Source organism: Drosophila willistoni, chromosome 3R, assembly GCF_018902025.1.
Source record: "Drosophila willistoni isolate 14030-0811.24 chromosome 3R, UCI_dwil_1.1, whole genome shotgun sequence".
Classification (NCBI taxonomy): Eukaryota; Metazoa; Arthropoda; class Insecta; order Diptera; family Drosophilidae; genus Drosophila; species Drosophila willistoni.
Genome location: NC_061086.1, coordinates 23,128,290 through 23,143,711, shown reverse-complemented (window position 1 = coordinate 23,143,711; position 15,422 = coordinate 23,128,290). Strand labels below are relative to the sequence as shown.

The following is a 15,422-nucleotide window of genomic DNA, read 5'->3' as shown; positions in this document are numbered from 1 at the left end:
TCCCACACAGCTCAAGAATCATATTAAAAGTGAGCATATTTATCTGCGAGGGGTAGTTTAGTAATAGTCTTTTCAGTTTTTATTTTAATAATAGCAAGCAAGAATAGCATTTGTACTTAAAATCAAATGGGGAAATGATAGCTAATTAGGTGGATTAAATTTATGGAATTTTCCACCGACAAGGTGACGATTATTAGAAAAATATGTTGTTACCCTTATTCGTAAATTGATTTTGCTTTAGCCTGCCCTCTGATATGCCCACATATATTTTTATCATCTTTCCCACTTAAGTTTCGCTCCTGTCATGCGTATTTAATTGCTGCTAGTTAATACAAAGACAAAAGATTCTCAGACACACAGTAGAATACTGTGGAAAATTATGCGATTTCTGAGTTTTTCTTAAATTATTAGAAATTTAAAATTAATTTCTATTTATTTTTTTATAGAAAATATTAAAAAATAAAGAAACCCAAGGCATCTTTGACTTATTTATAGCTTAAATTAATTTGTAATTTATTTTGATTCAAAATATTAAACCACAGTGCTAAGAGCTTTTAGATTAGCTGATTAAAATGCAACTAAACTTAGTAGTTTGAAGATGCTCAGTGAAAGAAAACCAAATCTCGGGATTTTAAATAATACATATGTCACATAATCATAAATATAAATTTTTTGTATTTTTTATTGAATTATTTATATGGATTTTACAACGTTGTAAATACACCAAGTTATATATTTTTATAATTTAAATATTTATAATTTGAGGACTGTGCTTCGACATTTTGGTAAAACTATTAATATTTTGGTAATTTTATATTATTTGACTACACCATTTGATTGTTTAAAACAATAAATAAGTTTTATAATCAGACCTTAAGAGGGGAGTATATGTATATTGGCCGTTTAACCAAAATTCATTATTATAGAGACCAACACACAGGAGTCTACGTGTAAAACCAATCAATTTTAAAATAATATATGTATATACATATATATGTATATATTAAAGTAATAAGACATTTTATTAGCCATTTCAATAAATAATAAAGTAAACTTTTTCAGTCTTTAACAAAAAATATTTACGTATTTAGTTTTGTTAGCTTAGGTATACATACATACATGTAATCTAGTTTAATTTGAACTGGACTCTGATAATATATTTTGCTTTATGGATTAATATCTACAATACTAATAGAATGGTATCATTTGAATAAAACAATAAGGATAGAGTGATCATGAAAAGGTGAAATCAAGATCATATATCAATGATTGTAAATAAGTTAAAAATGTTAAAGAAATTTTCAGTTACTTTGACATTCAATAAATTTTCGAATTTTAGTAGCCATTCATTTCTCAAATGTTAAAAATATTTTACATTTGATCTCCATCTTATGAGGAGACATATTAAAGTTACTAAAGTCCGTGAAGTCTATTCATAAAAATATATATTTTAAAAAGTTAAAAAATTCTTGTGAGTTTCTGAACTTTTTAAACTCTTGGTGCCAATGTTAAAGGATAACAATTGGCCGGCAAAGCTACACATGCTGGATATATCTTTATTGTGGAAAGATCCACACTATTTATATTATATGACTGTATGATATTTGCTAGTAAAATGAAACCAAATCCTCTTACCAAGTTTTGACCTATGCAAGTACGTTTGCCAATGCTAAATGGCAAAAAGTATGGAATATTTTTCCTTAGCTGATATACATTTGGTCTATTGCACGCTTCGTTGATTTTGACTGATTCTTGAGCAGTAGTCGAGATCGTGGCTTCCTTTTCAAATTCTATACCCGAATCGGATCCCTGTGAACTTCGTCTCTTTTCAAAAACCTTTTCCGATTTACCCTGACTGTCAATTTTTTCCTCCAAAAATCTTTCTGGCTCAAATTGATCTGGACTGGTCCAGTTTTTCTCACTCATATTTAGTATATAATTATTGATGAAGACAATGGTACCACTCGTAACACCGAATCCAGCAATTACACTGTCCTCGGTGGCAACGTGTGGCACAATGGGTGATGAAGAGTAGCGCAATACTTCGAATATTGTGGCCATAGTATACGGCATTGCATCCATATCGTACAAATTAATTTTCCGTTTTCCATTATTCGACACAAAATCGACTTCATTCTGAATTCGATGGCCAATTGTTGGATTTTTGGCAATATATGATAAGGCCAACATTACGAGATTTCCAACAGCCGAATGTCCACCGATAAAGTCTTCCAACATGAAAATAATTGTATTGCGGGATACATTCTTATCTTCCTTAAGACTTTTCAGTAATGCATCCGTAAAGTCATTATCCGGTTCATCTAAATCGATATTCAATTCTCTCTGATTGATGACCCGATCCAAAATGAACTTTCGTATTGTTGTTGACCAATGCACAATTTTTTTGGTGTGATTCTTATAGAACGGCAATAGCCATGGCAGAAAATCCAATGGATATCCTTGATTAATCTCCCAGAATATTTCATCAAAATATCTGACAATCTGCTTGAATTCCGTATCGTCGTAATCGAAACGCGTGGAGCACATATACTGGCTAAACATATTTGCACTCGCTTCCAGAATTAAAGGTTTTATATCAAAGGATTCTCCCGGCACAATCGCCCGGCCCAATTCGTGCATTAAATTATCGATTTCATTGCAGCCTATTTGGGACATCTTTGTGAAAAACGATGAGGATTCACGTGGCGAGCAATGGCGTCTCGCCAAATTACGTCTCTTTGTCTGCAGTTGTGACCAGTCACACAAAGCCAGTGCTGCAAATCAAAATAAATAGACAAAAAAAATGTATTTTTTTAAGTGCAACTTTTATAAGTTATAGATATAAACACATAAAACAAATGCAACCCTTAAGTTTAAGCAAAATGTGAAGTGCACTATTTGAGTTAACAGCTGAAGTAATTTGAAACTTTTAAAAGTGCTCAAATACTATTTAGACGTCTGAGTCTTAGTTTAAACTGGTAAAATCGTTATTCGTTGGTTCTTAGGGCAAATAGTTAAACGTTTTAATCATAAACGTTTTAAAGCCAAATTTAGTAAGACAGCCATTAATAAGAAACTTTCAGTGACGTGATTTTGGGTGTTCGGATTTATTATATAGTTCGGCTTATTACTAGATATGTAGCCGTTTAAAAATTCCCTACTTAAGAGATGTTTTTTAATCTGAGGACCTGAGCATCTATGAGAGAAGTGTAATTTAATATAATTACGTTCGAAATTCTAGAAAATTAATGTACAAAATGGCGTATCTTTGGCTTAGTTCAGATCATTCTATTATACTAGAAAAAGTTCATAGTGATACCTTACTAGTTTACTAAACAAATTTAAAGGATTTAACAAAAAATTCTTAATAACTTACAGTTATTTCGATCGCCGCCAAAGAGTTTGTGATAACGCAGAAAATCCGGTCGTCCGCCAAAAAATTTTCCATTTTGATTGAGAACTTCTCGTATCAGTTCCAGATTATTAACAACCAGGCATCGTGTATGACCAAGGGTCAATGAGTAAATGTCACCGTATTTTTTTGTTAATTCACCAAATCCTTCAAATGGATTATGCTTAAATTGTCCGAGAATATCTAAATTTCCAATTATTGGCCATGGTTTTGGTCCAGGAGCCTGCTTAAATTTGCAAACTCGCTTTTCCGATGACAAGTGTCCTCCTTGAAGGACAGAGGCTTTTCGCTTTGTTTTTATCATAATTAACACATAAGATATAAATGTTATAGTGAATAACATGCCGATTAACGAATACCACAATGCAAAAATCATGATGATGGATACAATTTTGTTTTGTTGTTGTTGGTTATTGTGATTTAAGAACGTGGAAGAAAAAAGAAACACGCAGAGCAGACCAGCTTACTCAATATTCTCGACTAAACGGAAAATCGTCGATGGCGAGTTTTTATAGGCACAGACTTGAACACCAATCCTCGTCTCGGTGTTCGCTCTCTGAATCTTCTGATTTTTAAAGTACTTTCTTGAAGTCGAAGAGCAGAAAATTACAGAAAATAAATCAACATACATACACCGAGAATACCTATGAACGTATGTACATACATATATATATATATATACTCTTACATATGTACATATATGACGTTTATATGAAGTTCTTATTTATACAAGTTCGTACAATGTGTACATGTGTATAAATTTTAAAGGGAAATATATTTATCAAAAAAATACGTAGATATATGCATGTGTATAGGTATGTACATACATACATACATATAGCAAAACTTTATTGACATGAGTTCTCCAGGCTTAATATTAGTTTTGCGGAAGTTTGGATACTCTAATCAGTTATTCACTGTAGACAGAGAAAAGGAATATATAATTGGAAGAGACCTTTGTCAAGGAAAAGGAAGTTGTGAAAAATATGTACATATATATGATAGAATGATCTTTTGTTCCATTTCTACAGAAATTGATTTTAAATAACATACTTCTTATGCTGTTTCTAGCATTTACTGGATCGAATCTATTTTAATCATAAATTTCTAGAATTTTTCTAGATTTTTGCAACTTTCTAAAATTATAGCAATAGGCTATAAAACACTATATATTTAAAATCAGAGGTCCAATCTCTGTAAACTTTTTGGCTTAGTATAACTTGACAAAAGAAGAAGAATTTTATAAATAAATCCGCAAATATAGACGTCCAGCTTTGACATCATTTTTTATTTATCCCACATCGAATTTTCAAATATATTCAAGTTTAAAAAAAAACGGTCAAAACACATGTGAGTATAAACAAGCCACGAACACGTTTCACTGACGTCACATGCGTCATTGAAGAGATCCTCATTAATGCAGTGAAGATTGATCTAGGTGTCTCCATATCGATAGGCTGATCAAACCATATACTTCCGTCTGCCTGTTGCCTTATTATACCCTTTGTATTGAAGGTCTAAAGATATTTGTTGAACCGTTGTACCCTTTTAATTAAGTTATCCATACTTTTGTATGTATGTATGTATGTACATGCAAACATGCGTGTGTCTTTATTTATAAATAAGCAATTTTCCAAAACCAAAATCAAACAAAAAAAAAAAAACCCACAAAACTGCTGACCATAAGCAACTGAAAAATTTAAAAAAAAAATGCAGTGTTCCTGTTCTTAAACGATTATTCTGTTAATTTGTTTAGTTTCCGATATAATAATTTGATTTGATTTTATGCCCTTACATATGATAAATTCTTTAGAAGATATTTTGATTTTTATGCTATGAAACCCCAATGAAATTAATACACCCGTTTAGAAAATAAAAGGGTATTATGAAGACCAATTTCAAACTGCTGATAATACAAAAGTGAGCGATATATATATGTATGTATATAAATACATACAAACATGAACCACTCTGCATATGTGAGGTGGACTGGTTATTTTTCCTTGTAAACGAAGTGAAATTTTTGGTGATTTTTAATGATTTTCCAAAGAAAACAAGCTTGATTATCATAGATTTAGACTACACTGAAATAGTTTACTTTTGGCAACTCTCGAGAGATTCAATTTCGATTGTTGTTGAGAGGCTTTAAAGAAATATCACTCATACGACATGGTATGCAAAAGTTGCAGAGTTTGGGTTTCAAATTTGTGCTATTTAGGTTGGTATCGCAAGTTTTTTTTACCTACTATATTGCATTAGATTTATCATTTCCACTTAAAAGTCAGTTCTTAACATATAGATCCATATTATAAAGGGTCGATCGCGATTGAAACGATTAAGCTATGCCAACGAATCTCGCCGTACTGACTTTAAAATGATAAATGAACATTCATATATAACAAAAACCAATTTTTTGTTTCCTTTCGAACGAAACTCTTGTGAATATTATGAAAAGGTATTCGGAAAAAGGCATCAGGTTTCATTGCAACTCCTAAGTTTTCATGTGCTTTGAGTTTTTTTTTGTTTTTCTTGTTTTTTTTTTACAAAAATTAAGACAATTGAGGCTAAAGTTATGTCATATTTCTGTAGACAGACAGTCGAATTTATATCCACAATTTACTGAGACGGAATCAAGAAGTTAATAATAAAAAAATTAGTCAATATTAAATAAGAATTAATTGTATAGAAGTGTTTTGTTTTTTCAGAACCATATTAAATGGTAAGAGTATATTGAAAATTATATATATAGTTCTTTTGATCCTATGGTTCTCTCGTTACACATATACATACGTGTATTGTAGTATATATGTAGGTATGTGCATGTGTGTATGCAGGCCAAGGTTATGAAAAACCAGTTTTTTCAATATTTTATATAAATTAATTCACATAGCACCTATTGAGCTGGACCATGGACTAAATTTACGTAAATAATACATATTCTGATACAAACTGAACTGTTTTCATTTTCGTTTTTATAAATTTACATCTTTTGTATTTACATATTCACATTTAAAATAAAAACTATTCAGTGTAATAAGATCGCATTTCCATTTAGCACAATTTCAAAAACTCATACAAAATATTTTCCTATTACATTGACAACAATTCAATTCTCTTATCGTTAGTTTTCTTTGGTTTTCTGTTAGAGTTCAAATATGTTTAGCATTAGAATATACTTAGAACAAAGAGCTCAATGACATTGTTACGGTTTAAAAAATAAAAACAATGTAAGTCTTTAACTTTGCATATTTCTCACTTCAAGCATACATGGCCATATAATGGGTATCAAATACACGATTACAATACCGTACTTCATACAGCAAGTATTTAAATTGTTTAAACTGATAAAAGAATCTGTAATTCAGTCTTATTTTTGAAATAATATTAACTAATTTGATGCAGGGTATCACGCAGGCAACCTCACTTAAAGAGTATTTTGTTTTTAATGCAAACCCATGAAATATACATACAATATGTATATATCCTATAGGCCCAGTTGCTCAAAAACTGTGTGAAATTGAGAATCCAGAATACTAAAACGTATTATATTAAATATTGCTTAAATTTGATTGTTGAATTGAAAAGAATTATATAATATAGTTTAGATATAGTCCAATATACACATTTTATAACAACTTTATTATATATATATTTAATTACATTATAATTGAATACTTTTTCAAGTGTTTTAATCTATTTAAATGATTATTCCATTCGTCTATACATATGTGTATGTACATATATGTACATATGTACATACGCTCACGTTTATCATGAGATAGTGTATTTTTGTCCAGTGCAAATGCACCAACATATCAAATTTATATTGGTTTATTTGAATCGTCAATATAACGGCTGCTCTGTGCAATATAAATTAAACATGAGTATTTTTACCTCTGTACATACACAGTTAATATTTTCAAACTGAAAGAATTAGTTAATGGTGGAAATGTCAATCAATTTATTTTATATAAGTCACGTATATCGGCTATTCTCGATCGTTTTAGAATTTCATTCGAATTGTCCGAGACACTGCATCAGGCCCACTGAAAGGGTTTCGTAAGAAACATTCAAGTGTGGGTGACTCATGGAACCTTTGAGTTTTGATATCTTGTGTTTAGTGGTGACGCACATCTAATTGAAATTCAATTATATGGTATAATGATTGGACAAAATCTAGGTTTAAAGGCAAAATCCTGTTGTAATATATGGTAGTCCGAATTGCATATACCCTTAAAGTATATAGGTCGTTGTTTCACAATTGAATCAAAACAATTAAACATGATTCATTAAATAAATAGTCTAAATTCTTCATGATAAAGTTACACTGGGGAGAAATCAACATCTTTACACTTTATTATATAGAAATTAGAAGAGTTTTTATTAAAAATAATTGTTTATTCTAGTAAGATACTCCTTGTCTTTAAAATTGTTCCGTCGTCTAGAGATAAAGAAATGGAGCAAACCCTTGAAACTGTCTTCCTACTTCAGTGGTTTCCTCTTTAACTTTTTTGTGGTATTCAGTGTTGACAGAAAATAGCATAAAAACACAAAAATGTATACATTATAAAGAAATATAAATAAATATATGCAATTTTATTTTAAGCAGATCATAATACTCTTAAAAATAGGATACAATTTTTAAGCTAGGTATCATTCAACTCAACGAATAAATCGGTTCTCTGTAAAGAAATTCAATTGTATGTAAACGATTTCGATATCCTAATTTAATCATCATATCTGTAGGAGAGATTAAAAATATATGTTCATGATTTATTAGCTTAAGAGGAGTTTCGTGAAACTCTTTGCAAAGTGTATACCCATAATGTTAAACACCTGCACGCACCTTCAAATATATTGATAACATTCAGTGATAATGTTAAAAGCTATAAATATTCCTAGGAGCGCTGTTCCCTGTGACACCTGCAATTATAATAACATTGATTAATAATATTTAAGGCAGTTCTTGCAAAGTTGTGTCGCGGTCAGTTGTGCGTGCTCAAAAAGGTGGCAAATGGTTAGTGGGAAATTATGTAGGAGATTTTTAAAAAATCCTCAGACAATTTAAAAAAACTTCTTGTATGTAAATCAACGAAATATCAAACTATATTTTTGTGAAAAGTTTCAAGTGCATGCATCTAATGAAAAGTGTTTATTTCCTTGTCAAAATGCACTACCAATATTAGGTCAAGACCTTGCCAAGGCCGGTCAAATATTGTCAATATTGTCAACCTTTTGTGACCTGATATTGTCAATATATTCAAATTCCGTTAAATTCCGTCATCAAATTAACCTGCAACATCGTCATAATCGATCAAATTAAACAGTTATATTTTTATAAATTACTGCTTGAGTTCTTGTGATTTTCTTCATTTGAGATCTACATACTATATACATATAGTATATTTCTGTGACATACATAAGCCTGTCGTATGGTCAGGTCCGGATTAGCCATAGAGCCTTGAGTGGGAGTTTTTGGTCATCAAAAGGTTGATTCATTCTTTATTTATTTACCTAAATTGACTTTTGAACAATTGACTCTGCGAAAATGAAACTGTCAAATTTTTTACCAATTTTCGAAAGTAAAAATTTAATAATCAATCTATCTTTTTAAGAGAGTTAAAAATTACAATAAACAGCAAAATATTCCACCATAGATAATTTGATAAAGTTTTGAATTATTTGTCGTAGTTTTGAAGTCAGAATCAGGTCTTTTAAAAGATATCGCGAGAAAGAAATGTTCTTCCAAATTTTCGCAAGAAAGTGTTCAAAAAAAAAAAAAACATTATCTTTGTGTATCTGAAAAATATGGTAGTTTTTGACCGATTTTCATTAATTGTCTAATTGGATCACATTGGAAATTAATTTTCTCATTTAAAATAAAAATTCGATAACTTATATTTGGATTTTTGGATTGCTACAGTCCCCGTGTTGGCTTAATCCGGCACTGGTGGGGCGAGAGAGACTATTGAATAATGTTTTTACTTTTAAAGATTGAGCGTCATGAAAACTATAACAATTTCACCTCCATCTGAGTCGATTGTTTATCTGTGTAAACACACCCACACAAATAGACATTGTCTCTTTGCTTATTTTCACTATCTTGCATGTGTATCCAACTAAGTATATGCACATACGGATCGTATGTAAATTGATCAGAATGTACAATCCGTACATCTGTGATTCCATTTCATCTGTTAGTTTAAAAAAAATGTATCATGCAAGAAGATTGTTGCTGCCGTTGCCGTTGCTGTTGCTGTTGGTGTTGCTGCGGTATTCAGATGAGCAACGGTTACCCAGAAGCACCGGATAAGGCTGTTTATAAGAATGCCGGTATTTTGTTTGTGCGCATACCCAATCCCTTTTTTTTGAGATTGTCACAAACTAAAGTTGGACTGGAGAAGACAACAAATTAGCATACTATAAAAACTTTTGAATATTTTTTCATTGTACTTGCAAATGCGTCAACTCTGAAGCTTTAAAGGAACCACCGTTACACTCAACTAAAGTTCCTCTGATATAAAAACAGAACACATCGCAATTTTTGATTAAGTTTCAACAATACCCAATCACTTGAGTTCGAGGCCATATTAAATACAAAATTTGCTTATTAAACACCTCACTCGTTACCACAAGTGAATCAATTTAGTTGCATTCCTTGTTAATATTAATAAACATTTTTTTTTTTTCAATAGATAACAATGGATCTTCAGTCGTACTCTTTGTTGTTCTTACAATTAGGTGAACTGATTGAATACATTAACCTTTCAGTCGTCTTAACATTGTTTGTTGTTATTCTTACAACTATATTGTTTTACTGGATGTTCTATGTACCCTTTAATTGGACAAAGGTATGTAGATTTTATATTTTATAATACTTAACATTTGATTGAATCACAAACACAATCAATGATAATAATAAAGTTTATAATGAAATGAAATAAACTCACAATTAGATCCAAAACATACATACATACCCAATAGGGGTTGTTAATGATTATAATAATAAACAATAGAGGTAAGGTAAACAATGTAAATTTTTGGTTTATAAGAAACGAAAACCATCAAGCCCCTAAAAAATCGCATGACAATTGTCCAGTATGTAACTGGAACACGCTGAGAATTTTGAGAGTATGAAAATTCAGTAGTACTGAGTAATCGAAGTTTTGAATGTGTTTTGTCCTCTAGATTACACATTCGACTCTGATATAAATATATTATTGCTACATGTAGGAATAAATCTCAAAAACGTAACAGTTTTCTAATTATGCATATTGATTTATATTCCACCTGGTAGCATATGAATGACGTCAGTTACTCAGAAGTATTAAAGTCAGAAAACCTTTCAAGTGGAGCACACAAGCGCGACGCAATAAACCGATTAAGAAAGGCGAGAAAAATTGGTTCCAAAGAATTACCACCACCATTTCCGAATGGATGGTACGGAATTTTGGAATCATCGAACCTTAAGCCTGGTGGGGTAAAGTATGTATCCTGTTTGGGAGAACATTTTGTGGTTTATCGCACAGAAACCAATGAAGTTTTTATATTGGACGCTTACTGTCCTCATTTGGGAGCAAATTTGGGAATCGGCGGACGTGTTGTTGGCGACAGCATAGAATGCCCATTTCATCAATGGCGCTTTGGAGGCACTGATGGCAAATGCAAACATATACCCTACAGCACTTCGGGTAAGTATTTTTTGGGTACAACCACATTTCATAGCCCAAATAAATGTTTTTCATCAGTTCCACAAGGCTCGAAAGTCAGAAAATGGACTTCTCAAGAGTTCAATGACTTTATATTTGTATGGTATCATGCCGATACTACGGAAAAGCCATGGGATCTTGTCGCATCTGTTAATAAAATGAACAACGATTTCGTTTTTCACGGCCGCAATGAGTTTTATGTAAATTGCCATATACAAGAGATACCAGAAAATGGTGCCGATCTTGCACACTTTGGAGCTATTCATAACGAAAGCATTTTTGCCGGAAGTCTTACACCGAAAACAAGCATGTTAAGTAGATTCGGATATCACCTGTGGGCAGCAAGGTGAGCAAATCTTTATGCAGACACGAGCTATTGTTTGTCACTCTCTCGATGGGGCATAAACATTGATTCAAAAGTAGAAATATACTTCTGGTTAGATACCAATTTCCTTGAATTTTCTGAAAGTTCAATCTTTATTCGGTTAAATTTTCATTATTACTATTTGCAGTTGGAGCTCGTCGAAGGGGCCCGATAAACATATTGCTGAAGTTACTTTAAGTCACAAATTGGAAATATTTAAGAATCTTTACTGTTTTCAAATGGATGTTTCCGGCAAACAGGTAGCTATGCAGATTTACCTTCAATAACTATAAGAACTTAAATTTGGTATCAAATTTAGATTGGTCCCTCTTATGTTAATCTGGCTCTGTACTCGCCGACTTTGGGGCATTTCCGAATTCTGCAAACAATTACTCCAGTCGAGCCGTTAATGCAAAAGGTGGTGCATCGATTTTACGGGCCCCGTTGGATGGGTCCGCTCATGAAAATCTTTATTTTTGGAGAAAGTGTTATGGTAAGTGGGCACATATATTTGTACAATTTTTTCTTATTAAACACCAATGAATTTACTTTTAGTTTGAGCGTGATATGAACATGTGGAATCATAAAGTTTATCGTAAAAATCCTTTACTGGTTAAGGAGGATATGAGTCTAAAACAATTTCGTTTATGGTTTGCACAGTTTTATGAAAATAGCAAATCATATCCTGAAGTAACCAATGTAGGATGGTAAAAGCTTTAGTTGCTAAGTTATTGTTTTCTATGCGGGGAATCTTCGCACCTTATATTTGCCACAAATAAATCAATTTTTATACTCATTATGGACTTTCTATTTAAGTATGTGTAAAGCACAATATTTATTTATTCAGTTGTATATATAAACATCCAAAGATATAGTATTATTAATAACAAATCGCGTATACAGCAGTGATAAACAGCCATAGTAAATTCCTCAAGCTTTGTTTGATCCTTGAAATTCCAAAACATCAAACGAAAGTCAAACCGTAAAGATATCAAGAAGCTATCTGAATTTGACTATATTCTGGTATTGAGAAGGATATTATATTGCCTGTGTTTCCTTTTTCAGCCATTCCAAAGTAAATGAATCCCCTTCTTGTTGAAGTATTGGCGAAAGTGTTTCCCACACCAATTTGTGATAATCGTTCAGCAACTTGATCTGAAGAAGAAAAAACATATTAACATCCCACTGCAAAATTAGATTATTTTTGTATCATACCTCCAGATCGGTCAGTAGCTCTTTAATTATAAGTTTCGTTTGTTTTGGGCACATTGTGATTGTGTGGAAAGTCAATGCACCACGGTTTGCGAAATTATTTTTAATTTGTGCTGGAACTATCTGAACAATATCTTCAATGCGTATTCCGAATTCTCCATCCTGGTAGAAACCAGGTTCTGAAATCCAAATAGTCAAGTAAAATTCACAAAGTTATAAAACTGTTACTTTTGGCTTACCATTCGAAATAAACATATTTGCTTGAAGACCGGGGTCATCAGGCATAGGTCGAATTCCCACTCCCATCGGACCTTCGTGTACGTTTAAAAAGTGACCCACACCGTGGCCAGTGCCATGGCCATAATCTAAACCGACGTCCCAGAGCGACTTTCTGGCAAGAGTGTCCAACACTTGGCCCTTCACTTTCGCTGGAAAGATTGTTGCTCCGAAAGTTAATTGACCTTTAAGAACTCGAGTGTATGCTTCCTTTTGAAATTGGGTAGGCTCGCCAAAATGCAAAGTTCGTGTCACGTCTGTTGTGCCATCCCTGAAATAATTACGATTAACAATCAATTAATAATGTGCTTTCTACAGAATCCATATTACTGTATATACTTACAAATACTGAGCACCCGAGTCACATAAATAAATTTCCTTGTCATTGATAGCTCTGTTTGTTTCTTTTGCTGGATGATAATGTATAATCGAACCATTGGGTCCGGAAGCACTTATTGTCGCAAAGCTTAATCCAATATAATTATCCTTTGTGCTGTTAAATATAAATAAAGATCAAGATAATTTAAAATATTTTGTCGATAAAAACCAACAAACAATAAAAATTAAAGCGATTTAAATGTTTATTAAAACCCAAATTACACAATTTTTTTCGTTGTGCTATCCAAATTTAGTTGATAAGATTTTATAAAGTAAAATACCAAAAATCACACCCTGATAAGCAAACCTCTTTAACAACAAAAACCACAACATTTCAATGTCCAAATAAAGAAAGTCTTATCTATATAAAATTAAACTACTTGCTGAGTAATCCACTTACATTGAAGCGAATAAACTTTGCATTACTTAATGGATTCCTAAGATACAACTTACCTTCTCAGCGATTCAAGTTTATCAGCTCCGGAGATTTCGTCGACTGCTTCTCCCTGTTGTACCTTTTTTTCAAGCCAAGCGAAATACTGGCACAATGCAACTCCATCGCGTACATGAGAATTCACAAATCCCTTGATTTCCACATCGTTTTTGATTGCTTTCAATAAGCAGATTGGGGTTATCTGAACGATCAATTAATTTATTAGTAGTTGGGTTTGATGTGGGTCAGGGAGAAATATATACCTCTTGATGGCGTTGGGATTTTGGTACCAAAGCTGTCAAATAATAACTGCTAGTGGGCGCAATCCAAAATTTACCCTTAGTTGTAGACACCTAAATCACAATTTATAATGGATTGACTAAGATATTTCATTGCAGATATTTCTATTGAATCTTACAAGTTGACACAATTCCTGGCCAATAAATGCATAAGGCTTGATGGTGATCTTTACTTTGTTTTCAGATTGATGCTGATTGAAATTCTGAGGTAGTTTTTTATCATCGATATAGAGAAAGAGTTCCTCGTGACGTATAATTAAATAGGCGAAGAATACGGGGTTATAATCAATGTCGGATCCTCGCATATTTAAAAACCCTGTAATAAAAGAACAAGGGATAATTAAATTTCAATCCTTTAAATTAATGAAATGGATAATTAATTTCTTACATGCTATTTCATCCAAAGCGCTAACGATTAGAACATCCGAATTCTTTTCGGTCAGCTTTTCGCGCACAATTTTCCATTTTTCCTCAATTGTAAGTCCAGCGAATTTCAAATCCAAGGTCTTAAGGGAGTTTGAAGTTTGTGGTGGCTGTTCGGCACCCCACACTTCATCAATTAGATTTTTCTCAATGGGCACCAAACTGCACTCTGTGGAAAATAATGGGATAAATTATTTCTACAAAGAATACTATCCAAAGTTTAACAAACCAGCTGAAATTAGTTCAGTTTCTATCGGCTTCCAGAGTCGGAAGGAAAAAAGCCTTGGATCAACGCCAACAGCACTGCCTTTGGGTAGATTCTTGGCTAACCAAGCCCCTACCGATGGAGTTGTAGTTAATCCATCCTTCATTAGTGTCCAATTGGCGTCAAGTTGCTTCTCCGCTTGCTGATAATAGCGGCCATCAGTCCATAACAGAGCTTTTTCTAAAGTTATTACTGCTGTTCCCGCAGATCCATCGAAGCCACTAATAAATGCACGTCTTTCGTCGTGTTGGCATTGGTATTCACTCTGATGTGCATCATCGGAAGGCACAATATAGGCAGACAAAGAACTGGCCTCAGGCACCCAAGCCCGCTGCATCAGTTCCCGCAGTTGCGACAGAATTTGCGTGGTGTCTTTCATCTCGTTGACAACAGTGAAATGCGTTTGGCTATAGCTTAGCTTCCTTGTTTTCAGTCCAGTTCGGATTGTAAAACGTATTATTCGTGATAAGATATAAGTTTCTTTATTTATGGACATGTGTTGAACCCCTATCCGTATATATATGTTTTTGTATGTGCAGGGCTTTTTTGTACAATTGCAGATTAATACATATACATTTATCAGAGACGAGCAAACTTAAGGAACCACCGGCGAACTAGTTATGGAATTGGAAGTTCCAAATTTGTGGAAAG

The 15,422-nt window shown here is 32.5% G+C and overlaps 3 protein-coding genes across 3 annotated transcripts; 1 reads left to right on the top strand and 2 right to left on the bottom strand.

The window, feature by feature from the left end:
* Positions 1–652: 652 nt before the first annotated feature.
* Positions 653–3,972, bottom strand: LOC6648039 (cytochrome P450 307a1). Its single transcript, XM_002070188.4, has 2 exons — positions 3,377–3,972; positions 653–2,774 (listed from the first exon to the last, which is right to left on the bottom strand). The coding sequence occupies exons 1-2, from the start codon at positions 3,786–3,788 to the stop codon at positions 1,489–1,491; spliced, it is 1,698 nt and encodes a 565-aa protein (XP_002070224.1). The 5' UTR covers positions 3,789–3,972; the 3' UTR covers positions 653–1,488.
* Positions 3,973–8,377: 4,405 nt separating this feature from the next.
* LOC6648040 (cholesterol 7-desaturase nvd) lies at positions 8,378–12,281 on the top strand. The gene is made up of 7 exons (XM_023178918.1): positions 8,378–8,429; positions 10,108–10,263; positions 10,710–11,103; positions 11,161–11,467; positions 11,634–11,745; positions 11,805–11,978; positions 12,041–12,281. The coding sequence occupies exons 1-7, from the start codon at positions 8,427–8,429 to the stop codon at positions 12,194–12,196; spliced, it is 1,302 nt and encodes a 433-aa protein (XP_023034686.1). The 5' UTR covers positions 8,378–8,426; the 3' UTR covers positions 12,197–12,281.
* Positions 12,282–12,286: 5 nt separating this feature from the next.
* LOC6648041 (xaa-Pro aminopeptidase ApepP) lies at positions 12,287–15,363 on the bottom strand. Its single transcript, XM_002070190.4, has 9 exons — positions 14,736–15,363; positions 14,472–14,675; positions 14,203–14,399; positions 14,048–14,137; positions 13,805–13,986; positions 13,317–13,466; positions 12,937–13,244; positions 12,701–12,876; positions 12,287–12,640 (listed from the first exon to the last, which is right to left on the bottom strand). Exons 1-9 carry the CDS (start codon positions 15,265–15,267, stop codon positions 12,524–12,526), a joined length of 1,956 nt encoding a protein of 651 aa, XP_002070226.2. The 5' UTR covers positions 15,268–15,363; the 3' UTR covers positions 12,287–12,523.
* Between the last annotated feature and the right edge of the window lie 59 nt (positions 15,364–15,422).